This window comes from Puma concolor, chromosome A1 (genome assembly GCF_028749965.1).
Source record: "Puma concolor isolate L17-30 chromosome A1, mPumCon1.1.hap2, whole genome shotgun sequence".
NCBI lineage: Eukaryota > Metazoa > Chordata > Mammalia > Carnivora > Felidae > Puma > Puma concolor.
The window spans coordinates 168,882,081-168,908,213 of record NC_141667.1 but is presented as its reverse complement, the minus strand read 5'-3'; the positions used below and the strand labels follow the sequence as shown (position 1 = coordinate 168,908,213).

The 26,133-nt window shown below is 37.8% G+C and overlaps 1 protein-coding gene across 5 annotated transcripts in view; it reads right to left on the bottom strand.

Annotated features, from left to right (window-relative positions):
- Window positions 1-26,133, bottom strand: part of FGF14 (fibroblast growth factor 14) — a 628,696-nt gene that overhangs the window by 99,912 nt on the left and 502,651 nt on the right. For all 5 annotated transcript variants that reach the window (XM_025924255.2, XM_086708520.1, XM_086708519.1 and 2 more), the window contains one exon: window positions 23,602-23,705. In XM_025924255.2, the coding sequence (XP_025780040.1) occupies window positions 23,602-23,705 (104 nt within the window). The remainder of the gene's footprint in view (window positions 1-23,601; window positions 23,706-26,133) is intronic.

The following is a 26,133-nucleotide window of genomic DNA, read 5'->3' as shown; positions in this document are numbered from 1 at the left end:
AACAGAGAATTCCCAAGCAGGCTCTGAGCTGTCAGTGCAAGGGCCCAACGTGGGGCTTGAACTCACAAACCGTGAGACCATGACCTGAGTGAAACCACGAGTCAGACACTTAACCGACTAAGCAACCCAGGTGCCCCAATAGAGCATTTCTTTTTCTAAAGTGTCTTCTACATTTTTGTTGTTGTTGTTGTAACCTTAACTATTCAAACCTATCTATATCCAGAAACAATCAAGAATGTGTGCTTTTATGCTTTAATACACATTTTAACCATAGTTTAGTAGTTTAAAGTTTTTTATCTCTAGATAAAAGATGGACTGACACAAAGATATCATTAACAGGGCAACTGTCACCTGGATCTCCTTGTAATAAGGAGTTTATGCTTGCAAGTGTGGAACTGTTTACAATTTCAAGTGTGGGGCTCAAACAGAAAAGTCCTCCTGGGTAAATATAATGAATTAACTACATTTTCCAGTATGGACACAATGCATCCCATTGGTGTTTGCTATTTCTGCCTTAGTAATAGTTATCCTTTGATTTAAAACAAAACAGAACAGGGGCACCTGGGTGGCTCAGTTGGTTAAGTGTCTGACTCTTGATTTTGGCTCAGGTCATGCCCTGAATTGGGTTCCACACTCACAGTGTGGAGCCTGCTTAGGATACTCTCTCTCTCTCTCTCTCTCCCTCTCTCTCTTTCTCTCTCTCTGCCCCTCCTCTGCTCTTGCATGCATGCACGTGCACTCTCTCTCTCTCTCTCTCAAAATAAATAAGTAAACATTAAAACAAAACAAAAGTCTTATATGGCATATACAATAAGCACTGTTAACAAAATAACCTTTATGTTATTTTATTTTATTTTTGTCCCTTTGCATGATGTCATTCACTCAAAATACAATGGGAGCATGGGCCACGGGGATAGTGGTTTACCAGGAAATACCCCAACAGGCTATTGATTGAACTGAATAAGATAATCTCATATATTCTTATACTACTTTCAAATAATCAAAGCTCTGTGTGGATTTTGTTTTCAGAATCTAAGGTGCTTCCCAACTCAAAGAGATTATAAGTAAGCCCACGTTAAGTTACATTTTTAGCTGGTAGATTTGTTTTCCAATGTGACTTACTATTAAATGTACATACTATTTACTTTTAAGCATACACAATGCAAAATCCCATCACGTTAAACTCAAACAAATAAGAGTGTCTTCCCACGAAGTTACGAAACCTAGGACTAGTAGCAAGATGAGTATTCAGAGAGGGAAAGCTGGGTCCAGTGTTCATTGAGCCTTGGAATGGTAAACTATGTTCCTAGAATTAGTAGGTGGAAAATCAATAGTGACCCTGTAGAAACCGCAGGGGGGCCAGCTTCTCAGGACTCCTGCTCCTGTAGGACACACAAACTGCCATTTCTGCCAATTCTCTGAATCATGCCTCATACCTTCTCTTGGACCAGTGAATATTTTGATCATCTGAGGGCCCCTGAATCACAAATGCAAGAATTCCTGCTCCTTCCGGAACAACTCTGCCTCTCCTACAACAGACTCCAGAAATGTACTTTTTTGCAGGGGGAAAGAATATTCACTGTAGCCATTTATGTGAACCACCTGATTACTAGCTAGGATATAGCCAAGTGTGCATATAACTAAATATATACCAATTTTTAAATATTTCAAGTTTTCTTACATGACGTTAGGATGTGCCTGTGGCAACACAGCTACAGTTTATTGCTTATGTCGTGTAGTTTAGGTTTATATCTAAACTTCCCTAGGAACCTCAGATGCAAAGGGGAAAAAAGCAAGCAAGCTCTGTAGGGCGCCAAATTTCCCCTGCCCTCCCTTCCCATATTCCTCTCTGCCCTCAGCAAACAGGCCTCCGTGATTATCCCACCATTCTCCTCTCATCTTTGTGTATCCTCTTTCTACTCTCCATCTTAATAACATATCCGGGACTTCGTCTCCCTTCTTGCTTATCAGTGCATTATTACCTATTCTTTTATAAGGGATCCTTTTATAAGGTTAAGCTTCACTTGCCAATGTTATTACCTGTGAAATATTAGTTTTACAAATGGCAAATGGAGCTATAAAGATGCTTCTGGACACAGAACCCCGCAGGGAAGGAATACCGATAGCCCCAGTAGGTCATGCAGGCCCAGAATTGATGGTGGGCGAATAAATGTCAGAACACATCCAGGAAGCCCCAGGGTAAGTGCTACTGGTTGACTGGGTAGGAGATGTCCAAAGTGCTTAAAGTGGAAAGAAAAGTGCTGTAAAGGAGTGTTATCTCAGCAGGAACAGTAATGGTGCTCATCTCTACACCATGTAAGGAAAAGGAGGGAGCTGACAAGAGGGAGAGGATGGCAGGCAAGTGGGCACGTCTTGACCGATGTGGCTTGAAGTGCAATGAGCTTCACTAGGCAGGTCCTACCACATCTTTTGACCAAAGTTTTACTTATCCCTATTGCATCATGTGTGCCAATACTCAAGTTAATTACAGAAACAATTTGAAATATAATCATACTGAGGCTGACTGCATAATATCCTCTAAACTGGGACACCTTTAAGAATGAAAGTGGCGCTATTCATGTTTACACCAAAACCACATGTGTGAACCAGAGCTGTCCCACTCAGACTAAGACAAATGGCTCTCCTAATTACTATTCTTCACTATGGATGCGTACAATTGAGGCTTTTAATAACACATCTGTATTCCATGCCTCTCATATGCTGGATGTGCAACAGAGTTGAATCTAAAATGAGAAGTGTTCAGGTTTTAAAATTAGCAAGTAAGGCAGAACTTAAATTTAATCAAAATTATTCTTAAGCACTTTTTAGGGCTATACCAATTTTGGAGATTAATATAGCATTTCTATATATTCAACAGAGGCAGTTTTCCTCCAGCATTAGAACCAGTCACTCTAGGGCACCTGGGTGGCTCAGTCGGTTAAGAGGCCAACTCTTGATTTCGGCTCAGGTCATGATCACACAGTTCATGATATTGAGCCCTGCATCGGGCTCTGCGCTGACAGCATGGAGCCTGCTTGGGATTCTCTCCTCCCTCTCTCTTAGCCCCTCCCCTGCTCATTTTCAATCTCTCTCTCTCTCTGTCTCTGAAATAAATAAACATTTAAAAAATAAAATAAAGCCAGTCACTCTGGTTTTACCTCCTCATTGGGCATCAGGAGGCTTGCATTTGGGGGCCAAAGTATATTAAAGTTTCCCATTGTTACATATATTGTACAGGGAATTAGAGTCACTGGACAGATACTCACAGAGCATGAGTGCTCACAGAGCTGAATCTGACAAAAGGAAAGCAGACAAATGTCTCCCATCTACATTCAGTCTGGGCACATGCTCAAATGTCCCCATGCCACTTGTTAGGATTCCAAGTCCACATGTATGGTGGCCTTTGCTTAAGTTATGTCTAACATGGTACTACTCACAAAGTTCAATAACATGTACTTGAGTAGTGCAGCTCTAGTTTTAGGAGGAGATAGCACGGTTAAACAAATCCTCATGATAAAATATAATAAGAAACAAAAGGATTATGTGTCTCGATATAGGGAAAAACTAATTACTTGCTTCTGCAAGTTCAGGGAAGAGGCCCTTTGTCCTAGTCCATGACCAACGAATGGAAGTCTTCCTGACAGAGAGAATGAATGGCAGCTTGGGGAGGGGAAGGGGTGATATTGAAAGAGTAAATTTATATAAACTCTGTGAGACTTAAAATAAAAGCATGGGACATAAAAATGAAACAAATAATGTCAGTTGTCAACATAATTTTATTTTATTTTATTTTATTTTTAATTTTTTTTTCAATGTTTATTTATTTTTGGGACAGAGAGAGACAGAGCATGAATGGGGGAGGGGCAGAGAGAGAGAGGGAGACACAGAATTGGAAACAGGCTCCAGGCTCTGAGCCATCAGCCCAGAGCCCAACGCGGGGCTCGAACTCACGGACCGTGAGATCGTGACCTGGCTGAAGTCGGACGCTTAACCAACTGCGCCACCCAGGCGCCCCAACATAATTTTAAAATTATGAGAAAGAAAGAGCCTTCATATGAGACTTAAAAAATTAACATATAGTGTCCTATTGTAAAAGCCTGTAATGGATGAGATAGGAAAATAATTTAAAATAAATGAGTGTATAGGGACAGTGAATTTCAGAGGTATAGACATTTCAATTATGAAAAACACTCTGTATGTCCCTTTAAGTCAATCCACTACCACAGATATCTGGACACAAATTGAAGTCATTAAAATAAAACATTTTTGTTTTTCTTTCCTTTTCATTTCTTTTCTTCTTTCTTTCTTTCTTTCTTCTTTTTTTAGAGAGAGAGAAAACTTGGCACATGTGCAGAGGAGAGGCAGAGGAAGAGAAAGAATCTTAAGCAGGCTTTATGCTCAGGGCAGAGCCTGACACAGGGCTCGATCTCACAACTGTGAGGTCACAACCTAAGCCAAAATCAAGAGTCAGAAGTCCTACCAACTGAGCCACCCAGGCGCCCCTAAAATAAAACATTCTTAAAATCATGACAAATAAGCGATAGAAAGAAGATTCTTGCATGGCTGATGATTATAGATATTTGCTAAAACCAGCAAGACTAGATACATAGAAAGACTGATGTCATCAGTGATTTTGACGTTACATCTACATAGACTGTCTCCAAAATAGTGTCCTCTGCATTCTCATTCTCACTAAGACATCATTCCTTGAAACTGGCTTGAAGAATATGCATGAGAACACTGTCTTCTCTAAGAACCTTTTTTGCTTTAGAAGCCTAGTGAATAAAGGACATATATTTAAAGCCCATTTTATCATTGTAGCCACATATTCACAGGCTTTAAGCCTTTTGTTCAACACATTTCACAGTTCTCTTACCATATGGTTAAGTTACTTTTGTTTTTGAATCTTTGCCTTTGACAGAACAGAATTGCCCATTTAAAAATGTATGGTACTCTAGACTTAGCATAGGTAGCGCCATTAGGAGTCTCCTCTTTTATAATTTCCAAACATTCAGTGATAAAATGCAATCACTGCATACATTCTCAATGTACATTCTCATTGACTTTTGCTCTAGGAAGAATGTAGTTTCCCTAAATCGCATGCAGCTATTTGCTTGGGAGATATTTCCACGGAGTTGTACAAGTGTACTTGAACACACCTTGGCAAGTCCAACAATGAACTCCGAGCATGGAGTTATGATGTTGGAAATTTGCAAGATTGTGCTGTAAGTGCCAGGAGACCAATTCTCCAACTCCACTGACATTGCAGAAATTAACGGGAATGGATTTAGATCCAGAAGATCTTTCATTTGGGTTGGTTCTCTCTGCATTTGGTACAATAATGGCAAATCCCCATGATCTACTTAAAATGCGAACTTCTAGCCTGGAAGGACTTGTCAGATGAGGTACTTATCACCATACATCATCTAGTACTTTGTAAATGCCATGTAAGGACAGCAATGAAGAAAACAGTCAGCAAACGAAGAAGTGCATTTACAAAGAAAATCCTTATGCAATAACAAATATGATATTTTAGAGTTTAGTGATATTTTTAAATATCTGTGATATGAAAATTCACTATGGCACTTGGAACTAACACAACCTTAACTGGTGAAAGCAAAGTATCTTTAAAAATGTAATGTTGGTCAAAACTTAGACGTGTGTGAGATTTTTCAATAATCATCTTTTCTGGCTTTTTGCATGTAGGAAGCATTTTTAATCCAAGACCTTAAATGTTTGCTGAATAAATAGTTATGCGCATACAACTTGCAAAACAACAAATAATGGCTCTAATGTGATATAAAAACTTGGGGAGCCAGGGGCACCTGGTTGGCTCAGTTGGATAAGTGTCCAGTTTGGCCCAGGTCATGATCCCATGATTCATGAGTTTGAGCCTCACATCAGGCTCTCTGCTGTCAGCACAGAGCCTCCTTCGGATCCTCTCTCTCTCACTCTCTCTGCTTGTCCCCTGCTCACTCTCACAAAAATAATAAATAATTTTTTTAACTTGGGGAGCCATTCCTCAAATTATAATAGCTGGGTAGGGTGAATTGTTCCTGGTGTGGAAGAAAATAGACTTCTAACGTGACCATTTATAAAGATACATGTAAAGGGGAATGGTTAACTTGAAAATATCCAGTGGCAGAAACTAATTATAACTTGAAGGTAGTGGTGAAGGTCACACTGTAGAGACAGGGAGACAGGAACTACAGTGCAGGCATCCTGAGAGAGACAGGGACAAATCAAGGATGAGAAAGAAAGAGGTGATTATGGAAAAGGGTAACAAGGAAGAATCTGAGGCTTATAAACAAATGTCTACAAGCAAAGGAAGAATGGCATCAGAACTATTAATGAGGTATGAGTCACATACCTCTGGGATGCTTCCTCTGGGATGTGGTAGGGATAAGGGCAATAGATCAGGGAAGACTTCACAGGGTATGTTGGCAGAAAGCTTTGTGTTCTTGGGAAGGAATCCTGAGTGTGGCAGAGATCTGAGTATAATTATAATAGTATGACTAGTGAATATATCTGGTCAACGCGCCAACAATCTGGTCAGCATGCAACTATGTGCATAATTCCGACATTTCCTCCTACTGCTCTGTGCCGGTCCTTTGAAATCCTGTGGACAGTAGCTTTACCTAATAGGACTTGTGTCTAACTTATTTGCCAAGTGTACACAATTCATTAGCAATGCTATCATGATATCTAAGATAGACGTACAAGCTTAAAAAAAGAATACTAGAAACAAACTAGGTGGTCCAAGAAGAATGATATAAAACTATACAATCTGAAGTAGTGCCTCATTTCCCCTGTGAATACCATATTATGTTGACCATGTATCAGCAAGTGAAAAATCACTAATAGAAGATTATAAGTAAAAATCTGCACAAAGACTAAGTGCATACCAAGTACTAACCTCATGAAGGGTCTTGGAAGGAAGGAAAATGGAAATGGACTAAAATGTTATTATCTGGGTTCCATCCCCTTTTAACTTGTAGGAAGTTTAGCTGAACTAACTAGGAAATTTTCCCCTTAATATTTTTCCATGTCTTTTACACACACAAAAAAACTAACACTTCATTGATTCCGACATTCTGAATATCCAGAAAATTTCCTGATTATTTCATATGCTGAATAGGCTGAAAGTAATTATACACTCCTTCATTATGACAGAATTACAAGTTTTAAATGGGAAATATACTGAAACCCTGAGCACAGCTAAATATGGATAAAGTACTTTTCTCATAATACATATATCAGTGACTTGAATACTAGTATATTCTTCGCAACATCATTATTTCTTTTATGCAAATATAAATAGAAATGTGGTAAACTTTTTAGTAGATGATCACTGTCAGGGAGACCCAGAGATGTATCATAATTAAGAATCATATTTTCAAAATCAATGTCATAAAAATACATTTATCTCTCTAAGATAAATTGGTTGTTTCCAAATGACATAAGATACCTATTGCCACAAGTTGAAATAAAAGTTTTACTGAAATTACCATCAAAATGAAGTCAAAGTCTATCTTTAAAATATTAAAAGCCACAGAATAAATGGATTTAATTGGTTTTAAAGTCAAGAAACTTAAAAGCAATAACAAGTTCCCTTTAGAATCATGAACATGCTTTTTAGCTTTTTCATGTATTTATTTCTACTATCTTGACATTTTATCTGGCTTCAGGACATAAATTCATGGCAAGGAATGTTATTTTATGGGATCTACTTTCACAGGAATTTTTCTAGGTCACTTCAGTGACAGAGGGAAAGCCATCTGACATTCACAGAAAGGTAGTAATAACAGTTGCAGGCACGAGATAAAGAAACCCTGAGGTCTACTACTGAAGGGAACTGAGTTGTAAATCTTACCAAAAAAAAAGAAAAAAAAAATAAAGATTTTGACCCCAAAGCTCCAGAATTTCTTTCTTATGGGCTAATTGCTTTAACGATGGGAATACTACACAAGCAAGGCTATTTCATTTCTCTTGAAAACTCATTAGACTTTTATGAAACTTAGAAAATGTAGAAAACCATTACATCTGCAGCTCTCTTACAAGTATTCAAACCTATGTGATCATTCATGTGAAGGACCACGTATTTGAACGTAATCTTTATTCTGTTGGAGACTATAACAAGTATGTATATATGCTCACAGATAAATATAAATACGCTTTGCAATTATCATAATTTTAGTCTTCCTAAATTCTGAGGAGGGATCTTAGGATAGACAAATAGTGGACAAATAGAATCCACTCATTTCCTGCTGCCCCAGTGTTTCAACTCTGGGCTTGCTCTGTGGCAGAAGAAGTGTCAGAGAGATTACCGCCACTGGCACTGTGCCCACCAGGCCAACTGCACAGCTGGGAAAATTCTGACTTGTTCTTAATGTGTATATGATAGGCATGGCGATGTTTGCTGACCTAATGTAATTAATTGCCATCATTCTGCCAGAACATAATCATAATATCAGAAGATTAAAGAAAACATAATTGAGTGTTTCATCTATTCCTTGGAAAGCATTTCAAATGTCATCATCACGTTATAAAAAGTCATTCAGAATCCTCAAGGTCACTCCGAGTGTCCAAATGCTTAAATTAGTGCTGGTGGCATTGCCAGACTTCATCTAGTCTTCTGAGCTGGCTATTTTCCCCTCGCACTGTACTTGTCCACTTCTCAATCCCACTCTTGTCCATCTAAGAAACAGACTGTATAAAGCATTTTCCTTTGGAGAATTAAAAATAACAGGAGCTGGGAATTATAGATCTTATACAATGTCCCTAAAGGTGGATTTTATTTTCATAGTACTTCACAAATGAATAGGCAGAAAAAAAATGCCTAGGCGATAATGAAGAGAAAAACAGGTGCATGTACATATCAGGATACTAGTTTCTATCTTTGTGCCATTTTCATTGGGTGGGAAAGAGTACGTCATAGTAGTTATGATTATAGAATAATCATACATGAATACACACACCACACAGAGCACCTAGTAAAATAACTATTTTTTTCCCAGTGGTAACATAATTCAGATTACTCAATTACCCTCAACAAACTCACTTGGAAGTGGGAATGCCCAAGAATAACTCATTAGTACCTTAAAATGACTCAGCTTTGCATACCCTACATTCACAAACTTCAGCATTATGTTTCTTCGCCATTGTATTGCTATTATCACCACTGTCTCTTAAATGTAAAATCACAAGTAGCCGATTTCACAATTTACCACTTTTTCCACAGTAAAAAGTTATTTTCAAGCACCAATTGCTTCTTGGTAGAACACTGACATCAATAGAAAATGCAATTAGGTATTGAACAGAATGGTTAAGGTAATTTTAACATGCTACTATTGGATCAATTAGTAGCCAGTAATTTCCAAGATATGCAGAGCTTTAGCAGACCCTAAGGCAAGTCTCTTGTTAAGAAAATGATTGGGATATTAGATAATTGAAATTAACTACTGCAACGTGCCACATTTCATAGTGAAATTAACTACTGCAACTTGCCACATTTCATAGTTTTCTCCAGTCATATTAGAGACACAATGTATAATGAAGTTGTTATACATAAAAAATTTAAATAAATGATAGTTAGGTCCTGCTAGTTAATGGTGTAATGAGTCTGAGGAATTTCCAACTGGTCCCAAAGACTGACCATCAGGAATAAAATAAAGTTGAGGCTGGATTTTGTGACTCAGAAAATGAAAGTATTATTGAACATCCTGTGCTTCTTAAACAATGAGCTATTGCTGACACGGTTTCTTTCTTTCCTTCTTTTTTTGGTTATTGTTTTTCCATGAATGATGCATAAAAATTAATAAGAATTTTGTCTGCATTCAAATTCCTACAAGGTGTTATTTGATTTTTTTTACATAAACACAAGGGAACTATTGCCCAAGGCCATTCTTCCCATTTCAATGTACGAGCCTTCTCATGTAATGTAATTTTAAATTAAATAAAGGTTCACTGCTATTTCTCCTGGGTATATATTTGGCTTTGCTTCGTCTATAAAACAGTCTTTCAAAAGCCTCACACTGCATTAGGAAAATAGCTAACCCATTGATGGTACCTGTGGACCAATTTCTTCCTACTTTCCTCCTTTATTTTAATATGATATTGCACATTAGAGTTTATTTCTCCATGGACATTAAGAGAATGCCTCTTACCTTGTCTCTAAGTAAAAGTTGTCTAGAGAATTTCTGAACAGTTTAAAAGTTGAGTCTTCTGTTACTGATATTGCTAGTAATATAGAATTCTAACTGATATTGGAATAAAAACAATGTAGGAGTTAGGTATACTGGCCACCATTCAATGGTATGTAAAGTTATCCAAGTTGCAAATTCTTGATAAAAAAATAATTTCCTATTGTTTCTGTTGATAACCTTAACTGATGGTTAGAGGATAGAAAGCAAAATGTTACATGAAAATATTTAAAAAATAATGCAGTAGATGCTCTGATTTCTTCCAAAGTTACTTAACTTTTTAATCATCATTTTACCATTTAACACAATAGCAAAAATAATATGAGTAATACGTCTTGATTATAGAGGAGGTGCTTGTAAATTAATTTGCATCATTGCCTTGTGGGCATTTAATGTCATTTTTAAGAAAAAACAATGTTTCCCATACCTCAATAAATAGGCAACTCTCAAAGTAACATATCTTCATGTCATAATTTTACTCTTTATTACCTACGAGTAAGAAAGAAAATTGGTTTTTTTCAAAGCTGTGTCTGCGTACAGCCCAGGAAACCAAAACTCTTGAACCATAGCAGAGGATTGCTCACCATAGAAAATAAGTTGCCATGACAAGGATCTCGGGTACTGAGTCTAAGGTTTATATAGTAGAAACAAAGCTTTAAAGGGCTCATGACTGAGAGACAGATGAGTTAATTGGAGAAGTTTACGTTAATGGGGAGTCATTGAGAATCAACCCCTTTTCCTTATCACCTGGTGAAGGGCATTCAGAGTTAATTTATTAAATAGCATGAGTAAACGCTTCTCTCATGACATAAATCAATACTCATCATTTGTCTGATTAGTACCGTTATGTATTATTTGTACCAGCTTAAAAGTAGAATGTTTCCTGCTTACCCACATAACCATTTCTACTAAACAGTGGCCTAGATCTAGGATTAATAACCAAATAAAATATTTCCACCTTGTTAAACATGCAGCACTTCCAAAAATATCTTGTTCCCATTCAGTCTCTACCTCTATAAGGACAGCAAACAGCACCCAATCATGATGCTTTTGTATGGCTAGGACATGTCAATAAAAGTGACTTATGTCTCTTCATTTCATATAGTCATTAGACCTTAAAAGCAATAAATATCTAACTCCAAGCGAAACTCTTAAGATCTACTAAGTCCTTGCTCAAGAAGTGCATCATGTACCTTTCCATAAACTTGCATTCCAAACTGAATACATTACTTTAGGACAAACAGACAATGTTCAGTGAAACCCTAAGTAGCTCAGAGCACGTAACACACTTCCAGAATCTAAACAAATCATTCAAAGTGAAAATGGACTGTGTATGGACCTTACATTTATAGAGACTGTAAGTTCCATGAGGCCAGGGGTTGTGTCTGCCTTTTTCATTAGGTTCAGGAATGTGTTGCATCAATATTGGTCAACAGGTAATATCAGAATGGAAATATGGCCCATATTTTCAGTCAAATAACTGGTCATCAATCTTTCAATAAAACTATAAGTCTAAAACCAGTGGAAACAAAAGACATAAAGAAGAGGTAACAAGGAAAATTATCACCAAAGGAGTGATTCTTATCAGTTGTTTGCATATAACATGTGGGGAGGAACAGCCAGTTAGGCTTTTCAAAAAAAGTTGCTTTAGTTCTTTCTCAATAGAAAAGAAAAAGAGAGTAGTTTTCATATTGTTGTGAATTATTTCATAAATTATTTTTCATTTTTATTCCCAAGTGAATAAAAACTTGGATGTAAATGATTGGAGCTGCATTGAGGAAACTTAAAGAAACACCCAACTCATGGTCATGAATTCTCAGAGTCCCCGGCAGGTAGCTCACACGCAAGAAGTAGGAAGAGTAAGAATCCTCCAAAGGTAAAAAAATCAGAAAGAAAACTCATCCACTCAACTTGGATGGGTGATGTGTATCAATTTCAATCACGAGTCTCCCACATATGCAAACAATTTTTTTTTTTGCAAACAATTTTTAAGGAAGCAGAATTTGGCCCCAAATTTTAATAGCTATTAACTATTGCTTTACTATTAGAGCTGGTTTGCCATTCACTGTATGGTATATTGGCCTTGGTGTGTGTATAGTTTTTGTGTAATTTTTTTTTCATGATGTGGAAAATGAAAGCAAAGAGATAGTTCATTCTCAAATATTGTTTATCTATCATTTTAGGTAGGTATTGTTTATCTATCATTTTGAGGTAGTCTTTAAAACTCCTTACATGCAAATATTTCTTTCATTATCTCCCACCTATCATCTACCCTCTACAAATACAAATTTTGAAAAAGTAAAACATTTCAATCAAACATAAATTTTGTTACTCTTTACAGTATTTCATTTTGCTCTAGAGAAGAATCAAGATAAAATGGCAAACTTCAATGGTATTTTTTTCTTTGACACTAAAAGGAAATAAAAAACCAAAGTATTTGATGTCATTTCATGGACATCTGTAAATAATAAAATCCTTTCTCTAATTATGATTATTCCTGTGCTTGCTTTAGAATTATTTTTAATATTTGTTTATTTTTGAAGGAGAGAGAGGCAGAACGTGAGCAGGGGAGTAGCAGAGAGAAAGGGAGACATAGAATCCAAAGCAGGCTCCAGGCTCTGAGCTGTCAGCACAGAGCCTGACGTGGGGCTCGAACTCACAAACTGTCAGATCATGACCTGAGCTGAAGTCAGACGCCTAACCGATTGAGCCACCTAGGTGCCCCCCATGTGCTTGCTTTAAAATGTTCAAGTTCGGGGCGCCTGGGTGGCGCAGTCGGTTAAGCGTCCGACTTCAGCCAGGTCACGATCTCGCGGTCCGTGGGTTCGAGCCCCGCGTCGGGCTCTGGGCTGATGGCTCAGAGCCTGGAGCCTGTTTCAATTCTGTGTCTCCCTCTCTCTCTGCCCCTCCTCCGTTCATGCTCTGTCTCTCTCTGTCCCAAAAATAAAAAAAATTAAAAAAAAAAAATGTTCAAGTTCAAGTGCTAGCAAGATTTACCAAGAGTCAGGTTTTATTTTCTTGCTCCAAGATTCTCTCATAAGGTGAAGACATTACCATTCACTTTATTAATGCAAATATAACCATGTTAGAGTGCAGACATAGTATATCCAGTTCTGTCTCTGTGGGTTTGTCATGCTCTTTCAGGAAAAGAATGGGTAAATAGTGCTTTTCTGCAATTCTAGCTTGAGAAATAAACAGGCTCCTATATTCTTTGCTGATGCTTAATGTTTTCCAGTGGGGAAAAAGATAAATGACATTCATAATAAATATCATGAATAGGAAGGCACTTGAGGAATAAATTAATAAAATCTACCGGTGACATTTATTCCACCTTAGCAATAATCAGTCAAAAGACACAAATTAAAGACCTCCTACATATCTATCACTATTGAAAGAGTGATAAGAAATGTACAGATACAATCATTGAATCATAGAGTCTGAAAAAAGATAGGAGTCTTAAAATTCACCTCATCAAGATGTATATCCTATCCATTGGATGCTCAGGGGGTTTTTGTTGTTTCTAATTCAGCCCCATCTGATTATCTCTGAAGCTCCAGCACATACAGCGCATTAGCTGTCAGTGGAAGGCATCCGAAAGTGTTTCTTGAATGAGTGAATAAATAAATTCATGATTATAGACATCCCCACCAAGTGCTTGATTCTTCAGCCCATATTTAAGTGCTAAGTAATTATATTGAGTAGAAGTAGTTTTCCATATATTTCTTGCAGACCCTTTTGTAATTAGACATATGTGTTTAATTTTTGTGAGGTAGGTATTATGGGCTTTGTGTAGTTAAGAAATCTGTATAATGATGGGTCCACACGGGATTAACTCGCTCTCTGGACTGGACCTGGAAAAGGAGTTCAAAGGTAGATCAAGCACAGGGACCTGCCGCTCACCTAAGAGGGAGGAGGAAGTCTCTCTAGTCCAGAAATGAGACTTGTGTGGAAAGACCCTGCTTAGAGGAAAAAAAAAATGTCTCGGAGGAAATAGGGGTTTAGGAAAAATAAACAGTTTATTAAATAAAAATATTTACTTCATTAGTAATTTTTTTTAATCTTAAAAGAGTTCATTTCTGAAGGAACCTAGGTTTGTTGTCTTTAGCAGCCTGCTCTGACAGGATGCCCTTGGCCTGAATTGGCCCTCCAATTCAACAGGTGCCCTGTGGCCCCCAGCTGACTGTCTCAGGCTGATTTCTCCCCTGAGCTTTAGGTGATGAAGACCACTTCTCCTTTTCAGGACTATAAACTAGCTGCCATTGGTTTGAAATTCAGTGTCTTTGTTTCTATTTTCTCAAGTCTCAGCAAAATAACACCTGTCCTTCCACATATTATCTTGATGCTCAAGGACACATTTCTTGTCCTATTCTTCCCCAAACTGAGTGGAGCAATCACAGACAAGGCTTTTCTCTTTGTGTATCCTCACAGGCCAGCTCACCTGGTCAACAGGAAAGGTGAGCACTACTTATGGTCATGTGTTTCTGCTTACTGCAGGGGCCTGAACCAGGCCATGAACTTGTAAACATCATCATCATCATCATCATCATCATCATCATCATCATCAATGGTAAATATAAAATCATTTCATCTCAATGCCCTGGTTCCTGAGACACTGATGTAGACCCATGTTTATCAAAGTGTGCTCCTTCAGACATCTGCACTAGAAATGCCTGGGATACATATTCAAAATTCTGATTCTGGAGACGCACTGGATTCACTGAATTGGAATCTTTCAGGCTAATGTTCTGGGATCTGGTTATCTGCACTGCTCTCTGAGTAAGTCTTAGGTATCTTATGTTGAGGGTTGTGAACCACTGTGAGAATATCTGAAGGCCTGATATTTCCCTCCCATATCTTTAGCATCATTTTTGTACAGGTTAGGAATTTAACTCAGTTAGTCCTCTGCTTTACTATCCACTGTCCAAAATTGCCTGTACAGATGCTGTATACTTGGGAATTAATTAAAATACATTAGTAAGCTTTCACAAGAAGTGCGTTATTTTATAAAGTTCTTTCTAACATCTAACTTCACTTATGCTGATGTCATTCACCTCATCTCTTCATTTTCTGTCTCACATTTGGGAGGAAAAGGAAAATTATCACCATCCATCATAGAACATTCTTTCTCTATCTGCATGGCATTCTTAAAGACAGACCTGAGACATGATTATTCCAGAATAAAGAAGCTTTGTCATCATCCAGTAGTCAACCAATAGGATTATAACCCACCTGCATATTCCGGGGACAAACCGAACACATCCCAAACTGAATGCAGCAGGTTCGCCACCCAAGTTTCCCCCTCCTTCTGGTTTTGTCCTCAATGAGGAATACCACCGAGCACCAGGTTCTAAGCCAGTCCTCCCAGAGCGAGCCCACCCCGATATCCAGACCACCACAGACTTCTTTCCATATCTCCTCAGAAAACACTCCAAATATCTCTCATCCGTTCCAATCCCTTAATCCAGAGGTTGCCAACACCACCATCTCCAGGTCCAGAAACAAAGTCAACATGTGCAGCATCTTCCTTTATAAAATTAAGGAGAAGTTGTCACTGTGGCTAAATAGTAGACTGAAGAGTGCATTCCCCGCCCCAGATCGTGTGTGCACTTAATGCTGTCCAAACAGAACAAACATTTGTAGTTTGCAAGCTCTATTTGGTTTCTATCTTTTTTTTATCTCTTTCCCCCCCTGTTCCCCCACCTCCCTGACCCTGGTAACCACTGCTCAAGTCTTATTTAGATTCCACAAGTAACATCATGCAAGCGTTTTCTTTATGTGTCTGGCATATTTTACTTCTCCGTGTTGTTGCAAATGACAGGATCTCCCTTCTTAAGGCTGAGTATTATCCCTCTGTATGTCCTCAGCATCCCTCACCTGGCCTGTTGCAGTGCTTGTCACACCATCACTAACCTCTTTCCACTAATCCTCACCATCACAGGCATAATCCTGTGGAAGCCAAGTATGGCCACACTGTTTCCTTGCCTAGAGAATAACCAAGCACAGCCAGCATTCTGGAAAGGGGGCTGAGGGAAGGGAAATAGGTAAAAGTGGTCATGGGGCTGGAGCAGACAAGGTATTTTGGGTGTGGTCTGAAAGCCTAGACTAGGCTTCACCAGGGAGGGTCTTGTTTTCTCCACCCCAGAGTGGTGGGAGTCAGGGAGTCCCAGAAAGGTGATGGAGTGAGCACAAGACATGGTCCTCCCTCTCTCCTTTCCTTGTAACATGACTTCCCTGCTTCCTTCCCTTTGCTATCTGCTCCTCTTTCTTTTCTCCACTCTTTCCCTAATGCTGCCTAGTGTATCTCCCCACTGCTGGTTTGTGATCTCCTTTCCATTTTCCTTTTCCCCCTCTTCTTCCTCTTAAGCTTCAGTGTCTTCTCTTCCTCAACCCCAGCTCCTGCCTTCACACTCCTTAAAATGGCACTGGAACTTGGATAGCCTAAAAATACATTTAATTCTTTGTATAGCCTACTATCAACCTAACATAGGGTGTTTCGTATCTTTCTTTTGCCCAAAAGGCTGCTTAAAATTAGTTACATGTAGTTACCATTTGCATTTGTTCCTCAATTGCTTTTTCCTTCTGGCAAGTGACCCTAAGTAGAATGACAGCATCCTTGCCTTTGTCATAATCAATTACTCTGTGCATCAGTGTTCAGTGTCGTGGGAATTACATGAGCACTGGAGTGAAATTAACTAATGTGCCATACTTGATTCCTTGTTACTATAAATTATCTTAGCCAAAATACCAAGAAAGGATAATAGCCATTTTCAAATTGGGCAATATATCCAACTGAGTCATAATGCAACAGGAACCATAGGGAAACTTAATGAAAAAAGAAATATTTTTTAAGCATAGCAAGTAAAGCTTTAAAATATGTGCAAATTTGAAAACTATTATTTAACATTTCATAAAAAGAAATAAAAACACTCTGACCAAAAGTATAATCATGTGAATAAATGTGTGCATAATTTAAGCACAATACCTAATTCCAATGAAACACACAAATATATATGTATGTGTGTATATATATATGTATATATATTTATATATACATATATATATTTATGTATAGTCTCAAAAGGTGTTAGATATTGTTTGTGCAGAAGAACATGCATATCAAGTCAGAGATTGTTTGAAAATCAGAGATATTAATAATCATTTCAAATTTAATACACTTTTTAAAATAAAGAAACTGACCCATTCAGAGAGATCAACACTGAAGGATGAAAGGTGGAAACACTTCCATTCTGAAAAGGGCATCTCTGTGTATCCTGATGAACTTAGACTCCTGCTTGGTTTAGTTTTGCCTCCCTACTCCCAGGGGGCAGATATGAAAGGCTGGTCCCCAAGGTGAGCAGTTTTCAGATGCTACTGAGGCCCTTGGTTTAGGGACAAAGGATATTGATGGCCATTGATGGTAGATGTAGCTCAGATTACTTGATTAACCCCCTGCCTAGAGCCTAAATTAAAAAAAAAAAAAAAAAAAAAAAAAAAAGCCAGGAGGCAGGGACAAAGTACCTTAGCAACACTGGGATATGTAGTGAGCCATTTTCTGAGAACGGATGTCCATAGATGCTAGAGACAGGATGGGTATCAAGGATGGCCAAAAAACTCACACAACACCCCAAAGCATAGAAATATGGGTGAATGATTGTGTGTACCGTATATGAGTAACTCTCAGGAAAGAATAGAGAAGCTGGAGGGAAACTGGGCACCACACTGTGAAAAAACAAGTCAGTTCCATTTCTAAACCCCAAACCTGAGTGATGAACAGAAGAACAATGTCAAGAGGAAAATAACGTTGTTCCATCCAATTTTATGAGAGCGATGGACTCTGCAGGAAGATGTATGATTGATGGGAAATGAGGCAGGGACTCTGAGGCTTTCCTGTCTGGGATGCTTTGGGACATTGAAGCAACACAAATCACCATATGTAAGAGACGCCTGCTGGCACAGAGGTAGGGAAGCAAAACCACCTTCTCAGAAGAGGCTCATGAAAATATTTCTGAAGGATGGGAGTACAATATTAGAAAACTACCTCATGTATAATAGATAAGATTTTGAGGTCCTTAAACATGTTTTTGCAGAATATATGGCGTTTACCTTATTTTCCTGAATTAAGGACCATTTCATACCCCCTTCTTCCACATTCATTGTCTATCGATAGTTGGGTTGCTAATTTAGTGAAGAAGAGGACAGAACTGCTTCACATTTCTGCAAACTTCAAATTAGAGGCAAAGGAAGTTAGGAAAACCAAATATTTTATTCTACTCAGTGTCGGGCTCTGCACCTGGGTACCTGCCTACCAACTCTACTCTTACTACCTTAACCTAAATCTACCATCATCTCCCCCACCAGCCATTTCAAAAATAATTGCTATATGGTTGTTGATGGTTGAGCTACCAGCTTTTGACTCACCCACTAGTGGGTGGACGGGGGATCCTTATTAATATAGATTCCTGGGACTCCTACTAAACCCACTGAATTGAAACATTGGGAGTCTGACGCAAAGAATCTACCTTTTCTCCCTCTTTCCAGGTGATTCTTATGAGCCCAAATATTTACAAATCACAGTAGCAGTGTTACTTTTTTTGATTCATTTAACAAATCTACATGAAAAAGGATTGTCTTCCTCTCCAGTTGTATCACTTGGTTAAGAAACTCAGAGCAAATATTAATCTCAGGAGAGCCCCAGGGCTTACTGCCTCCCCAGATGCCTGCATTTGGGTAACAGAAATATTTATATCACCCTTTGGAATATGATATTCTCATAAATGTCAGCCTGTGATAAGATAGCAATAATGAGTCTTTATACATTTTATGTATGTCGCTTATGTCATCATTCAGAAAAATAAAACAGACTAAAACCAGAATTTTAAAACCCCCAAATTAACTTAAGTATCCAGGGAAACATTTTAATTGTATAGATGAGAAGCCTGAGAGGCAAAGACTGGGGCATGAATGACAACATGGGCCTTGGCTGGATCCGGGGTCTAGGTGTCCTGAGAAAGCCCATGGTTCTACTCACCATCAGTGTCTTTTCCTTCTTCCCCCCTCCCCTTTTTCCTCTTCTCATATCAGAAACACATTCTGACTTCCACTCTTCTCTATCTGTGCCCCAATGATGAACAATCCTTTCCTTCATTCTGAGTTCTTCAGTATTCAGAATTTACCTTCAAACCATGTCTCTCTACAGAGGATTTTCTTAGTCTTTTAAAGCTACAGATTGCTTGAAAAAAAATTGTTCCTCATGGTGCTATAGACAGTTTATAGTTGTTCAAAATACATGTATTTCCCAAAATCATATTAAACTAATTCTTTAATGTAAATATTCCCTTGTCAGTTTCTGTTCTACCATTTTGCAGCTTGTCTTCTACCTTTGAGAAAATTCTTCACATCTGACATTAAATCTCTTGATATACATCTCTGAGGAACATATTATAATCATCATGACCACAAAAGAGACGACTATTGTCATATAAAAGGAAAGATTCCACAGGGAACATGTGCCTTCAGCATCAGAAATGTGTTTATTTTCATTTAGTACTTTTTTTTTGTCCCACCTCCCCCACCGGAGGTGAAATTATCTGACAAATTGAATATCTTTATTTGGATGGCGGGGGCTTATGAGAGTTACTTCCTGAAATGCAAATAGAGAAATATGCATCTCAAATCAAAACTCTAATGTGATTTTCATTCAACAGAATTTATTTTGAATGATCTGTGTGTTTTATTGCCTAGCTTCTAAATCTATGGATCCTCAGTAAAATTGGTCCCATATTGGGCACTAGTTTTCACTGTGCAAACATTAAGTTGATCTTTTTTTTTTTTTTAATTTTTTTTTTCCAACGTTTATTCATTTTTGGGACAGAGAGAGACAGAGCATGAATGGGGTAGGGGCAGAGAGAGAGGGAGACACAGAATCGGAAACAGGCTCCAGGCTCTGAGCCATCAGCCCAGAGCCTGACGCAGGGCTCGAACTCACGGACCGCGAGATCGTGACCTGGCTGAAGTCAGACGCTTAACCGACTGCGCCACCCAGGCGCCCCAAGTTGATCTTTTTAAAGTGGGCACAAGCTTAAAACAGATTCCTTCATTTCCAAGACTTTAATCTTTATTACTTTTTTTCTTTAAACCTGAGGTTGACTGGAGTTTTCCTTTTAAAGCATTTACTCAACTTAACTTCAAAACCTCTTAGCTGAGTTAGCCATGTGTGGCATGGCTTTTTAAAAAACTTTTTTTAATGTTTATTTTTGAAAGAGAGACAGAGACAGAGTGTGAGTGGGGGAGGGTCAGAGAGAGAGGGAGACACAGAATCTGAAGCAGGCTCCAGACTCCAAGCTGTCAGCACAGAACCGGATTCGGGGCTCGAACCCATGGACCATGAGATCATGACCAACTGGGGCTGAAGTTGGAGGCTTACCTGACTGAGCCAACCAGGCGCCCCTGGTATAGTTTTTTTTTTTTATTTAAATTTCAAAAGTTATATGTAATAAATTTTAAGAATATTAAATGCTTAGTACATAATATCAACTTTTTCCCAGAGAGATGCAATTTTCTATGATTTCTTTTTTAAGTTTGAGAATCTCCAAAGGAAAAGGATCATGTTTCAAATTACACTTCTTAATAATTGAAATGAAATCTGTTCTCTAGGTAGCAAATCCCTAAAGGTTTTCCTTACATCATCATGTGTTTATAACTTCTTGTTAGATAGAATAGGTGCCAGACCATATGATGAAAAATGTCTGGCACATAGAAGCATTATAGTGAAACAGTTAAAATGTAAGCTAATGAGTCAGACTATTAATGCTCAAATCCTGTCTTCTCTATTTACTACCTGGGTGACTGCACAGATTCTTAAACTCTCTGTGCATCAGTATCACCATTTTAAAAGCATTTGCTCAATAGGATTAGATGAGCTAATACTGGCCAGTGCTTAGAACACTGTTGGGCAGAGTTTACTATATAAATACTAGCCATTATTATTACTATAGAAGTAGATCTATTGTTATTATATAGTATAGCAATTGTTATATTGTGTTGTGCTATATTATTAACCTAGTGATTACTCACTACTTATGAAATAGATGACTATGGAAATATATTCTTTTAATATTTTTGAATGTTTATTTATTTTTGAGAAAGAGAGAGACAGAGTGCGAGCAGGGGAGGGACAGAAAGAGAGGGAGATACAGAATCCAAAGCAGGCTCCAGGCTCCGAGCTGTCAGCACAGGGCCCGACGCAGGGCTCGAACTCACAAACCATGAGATAACGACCTGAGTCAAAGCCAGCCGCCCACTGACTGAGCCACCCATGTGCCCTGGAAATATATTCTTTTTACTGAAATATTTTAAGTTCACATTTCATTACATTGAAATAAATAGCACTTTAACTATGGAGTAATAGTAAAGATTGGAAGTTGCATTTGATTTGCATTGGAGTCCTTTTCCTGAAAGACGGCTGAGGATTATAAGGGCCTGGCCTATGCAGTGGGGATCTCACAGGGTGGGGGATGGACAGATAGAATATCTTTTACCAGATCCTGGATTCAAAGCAAAGAGTCAAGATAGGAAGAGAAGAAAGGCAACATCTGTAAGTCAAGAATCAAGGCACCAAAAGGAAGGCACAGATGCCAAGGAACTGGAGAACCAGGGACATTGAGAACAGAAAATAACGGGTCAACAATAAACCTGAAGTTGTCACTGAAACAGATTGGGGCAGATTCTGTCACCCATAGCTAGCCTTATGAGACCTGATTCCTGGGCAGGAGGCCGTATGGACCAGCCATTAGTCCCTTCATCACTTCTATTACTGGTGCACTGCTTTCCACCAAACACAACCTGAACTTGCATTTTCGGCAAAGACACACACTCAAGATGATATTTGTTACCTTAAAAATTGGTATTCGTGTGCAACTTCATCACAAAAGAAATAGAAAGCACCTCCCTCAGTAGCAAAAAAATAAAATAAACATTCACGTGTCCCTCTGACATCAACACATGTATCAGAGCACAACAAACAACATGATAAAATCATCAACAGAAACAGAGACCTATAAGTTATGGCAGATACTGCAACTAATAATTTTTAGGTATGTCAAAGATTACCTGGGGAGAAAGAAAGAAACAAAAATAACAGAACACATGTCAAATTCATAAAATTGACTTGTATCTGAAAGAAGGCATCTCCAGAAAGTGATCTTTATCTGAATCATACTTCTCTGAAAGGGGAGGATAGGGAATTCTAGCTTGATCTTGCTCTCAGTCTGTTGAATATTCATTTTGGGCAACAGAACGCAATTTACATCATGTGAGGCCCAGGTCTGTGTGCAGGAACACCCTTTAGGGAACTCAGATGAAGCTTCTAAAATAACAAGAACATTTTCCAGTTCACCACAGAGGGAATCCGCAGCTCGAATTTCATTTTCTTTGACAGGTTTTTCCAGATTTGCTCAAGAAAATGCCCCAGAGAATGATTCTGCTTAAGTTTTATGTGCGTGTGTGTGTGTGTGTGTGTGTGCGTGCGGGCGTGTGCGTGGGTAATGTCTGTATACATGTTTACATGTAGTTTTTTGATGATAATATTTAGCAATAACAGAGTTTTAAAGAATTTAAATGAACATGACATGCAAACCCAAATAAGAGCATTTTTCTTTGAGGTACCATGAATTTAACCTGTCAACTTTTGCTCAAAGGAGAAAAGAAATACTTTCATCTAAGTCTCTATTGTTTGGTCCTATGGCAGAAATTAATTCTGACTCCACTATAATGTATGGATACAGCACATCTGAATGAGATTTATGTGTAAATAATAAATATTGCAGAAGAAGTCATATGGCTAAAAAGGTGCTCAACTTCTAGGATACGTTAACACAAAACAGAAAGACTTGCTTAGATTTAAATTCGATACATGTTTTATAAGTATTTTTGCCTGCAAAACATTGACACAATTTGAATTCCTGGTTTCAAAAGTCTACTCTTTTTAAATTTTATTTTTTAGAATTCATAATAATTCTGTTTCTCTTTATAAAATAATCTTTTACAGGAAATTCTCTAAGACAAGTACATTTCTAAATAGAAATAAAAGATTATATTAACCTCAACCCTTTCAAAATTATTCCATTTTCTACAAACTAGCTCATTTTTTTAAAATACGCAAACGCACAATTTTAAGAGGTAATATTACTCTTCCACTTGACATATATACTGATATTATCAGACAGTGATGAATAATAAAGAAACAGCCCTTACAGCACTGTAGTAAAGATCAAATATTAAAGCAAAGATGGCAGAGTCAATAGACACAGATCCTTCTCATTTTTGTTGTTGCTACTACCGTTTTGGGTTTTTTTTTTGCAAACATTGAATGAATGGCCAACACCTTTGGCATGTTACTTACTGATGGGTAGAGGTAACCTTCTCCATTCATGGCTATATACAATCCTGTCTTCACTCCCTGGATGGCAACAACGCGCAGTCCCACTGGTATGAGGTTGAACAGTGCTGTAAAGATAAACATGGCCTGTCACAAATGGGCAGGGGAAGCAAACCTTTGCCATCACTTTTCTGTCTTTCGTTTCTTTTATTGAAAAAAAAATCATCTATGTTACAACCTTCTGAGAAGTTCCAATTAAGTTTTATTTCTCTTTCTAATGAAGACGTATCTTCAATGGGTAAAATCAGCCCTTGAGCTTCAACGTATAGATATCAGCAGTCCACCTATAGCATTGCAAAGAATTGGTGGACCAATACACAGACTCAAGCCTGTAATCATGATTCCAGTATCACAGTCTCTGACATCGTTTGATGCCAAAAGAAATCAGCTGTGAAGATTCTCAAAGAGTGGAATCAAAAAGTCCAAGTTGAATGCTTAGTCTGGTCTTTCAAGCAGAAAGCATGTTTTATCACTGCAGTGTAGGACAGGCTAGAAGTTTAAAAGGTAATTTCAAAACTAAATTAGTCTTGCTGAACCAACATGAGATGCCAGCAGAGCCCAGAAAAGGTGTGTAGATGTCAATGTGCTCAATTTAGAAAGAACGAATCATACTGAACGGCATGCACATTTTAAAGAGAGACATTTTTTTTACTAATATCTCATAAAACTGTGAGTGATAACTACAATAAAAGAGGGGAAAGTGTTCAATTTTACCCATCTGTGAGATAAAAACTCATTTATGTTTCCATGTATCATTTCTTCCCTTATTGACCAGTAAAGTATTTTTCTATTATTTTACATAGTACAGATAGCAATGTTATCACTGAGTTTTAAAAAAAAGTCTTAACATTCCTTTAACACATTGTGATCCTGGGGTTACATGTTGACTCTTTTGTGGGTATTCTAGCACCATCCTCAGTATTAACTGCTTCATGATTTGGGGGACCTTAACGTAAATACATTTTTAAGAGAGCTATTAATTATCCACAGTGCGGTTATCTGCTCCCACTCAAGGTCTTAATTCAAGAGTAGTTCCAACTAACTGGATCAGGCCAGAACAGGCAATGACAACCCTGAAATGTTGAAGTAAACATGTAAACAAAATACCTGAGGTTTAGGTTCTCAAATATATTCCACAAAAGACAAATAATTTGAAAAGTGTGGGTAATTTTGGCTTCAATCTATGGGTCTACTCAGTATATAATTAAAAATGTACTTTATAAATTAATTTCTATTTAATTCTGAGGCATCACATTTTTTCTCTGAAGGGTGGGGGAAATTTATACCTTCTTTTCCAAGTATTACATGTTACTGATCCCAAGATGTCAAGATGCCTGCGATGAAAGGAACATGGCAGGCCATGGTCATAGATAATCATCCCTAAAGGAATACTCAGGGGCAAAATGATTAAATGGATACTAGCTTTCATGATTCAAGCTATCTTTGGACTCTTTTCCATAGGATTCTAGAGGCTTATGTTATAAAAGAATGAGGCTTATGCTTGCTCACTTCTATTACTTAATAGTAAACATGAGTGGGAGTCATTGAACAGTACATGGTACTTGTGTCTTTGTAACTCAGTATTTCTTCTTTGTGGGACAGGACCATTGGCTAATTTCACTCTTAGCCAGAACACCTAAACTCTCCTATTTCCCTTATATTTTGAAAGGATGGGTACCATAGAACAATTCCTGATTTAGGTGTAAAAGTTCTGAAGAAAAAAAAACATAGTTGGATGCCTGTCCTTGAAAACTATTCTAACTTAACCCATTCAAACTTAATCATTCTAATCTTTATACACTCCTAATGGTATTTGTAGGTGCCATATATTTGATAGAGGCCAGATGGTATAATTCTAGAAAGTAAGTACATCATGAACTCATCAAAATAATATGGTATAGGAAAGAGAAAAATTATAGATGATAGCCTAAAATGACCTTACCAAAAAATAGGTATTTCCCTAGGATTTTGGTTGGGACCTGAATTCCAAAATGTCAGTTATTATCATTTACAGAAAGACAAATCAAAGTTAATCCATGTAACCACTGTCATGTGGAAGCCCATTCAGAGCTGATCATGATGAATCCATGGTACTAATTAAAACTACAGATACCCATGTTAATTGAGACATCATTATATTTTCCATTCCTTTTGTATTTTATATAATTATAAAGCAATGTCACAAAGCCTAGGGGAGTTCAGAATAATAAGATGTTCATGCTACCCTATTTATTCTGTGGAACACTCTAGTTTTCCGTACAGTAGTGATTTTCAACTCCGGCTATACTTTAAAATCAGCTGTATTCATAAAGCAGGATATCCATGCCCAACCACAGACTAATTAAATTAAATAAGAATCTCTGGAAGTGGGTTTAGGGTTTAGGACATAAGGAAATTTTTTAAAAAGCTCCTCAAATGACGCTAAAGTACAGCCAAGATGGGAACAGCCATCCCAAGGCCTGTAGCATGGTGGTAGCTGTGAGTGATGGGCAATTT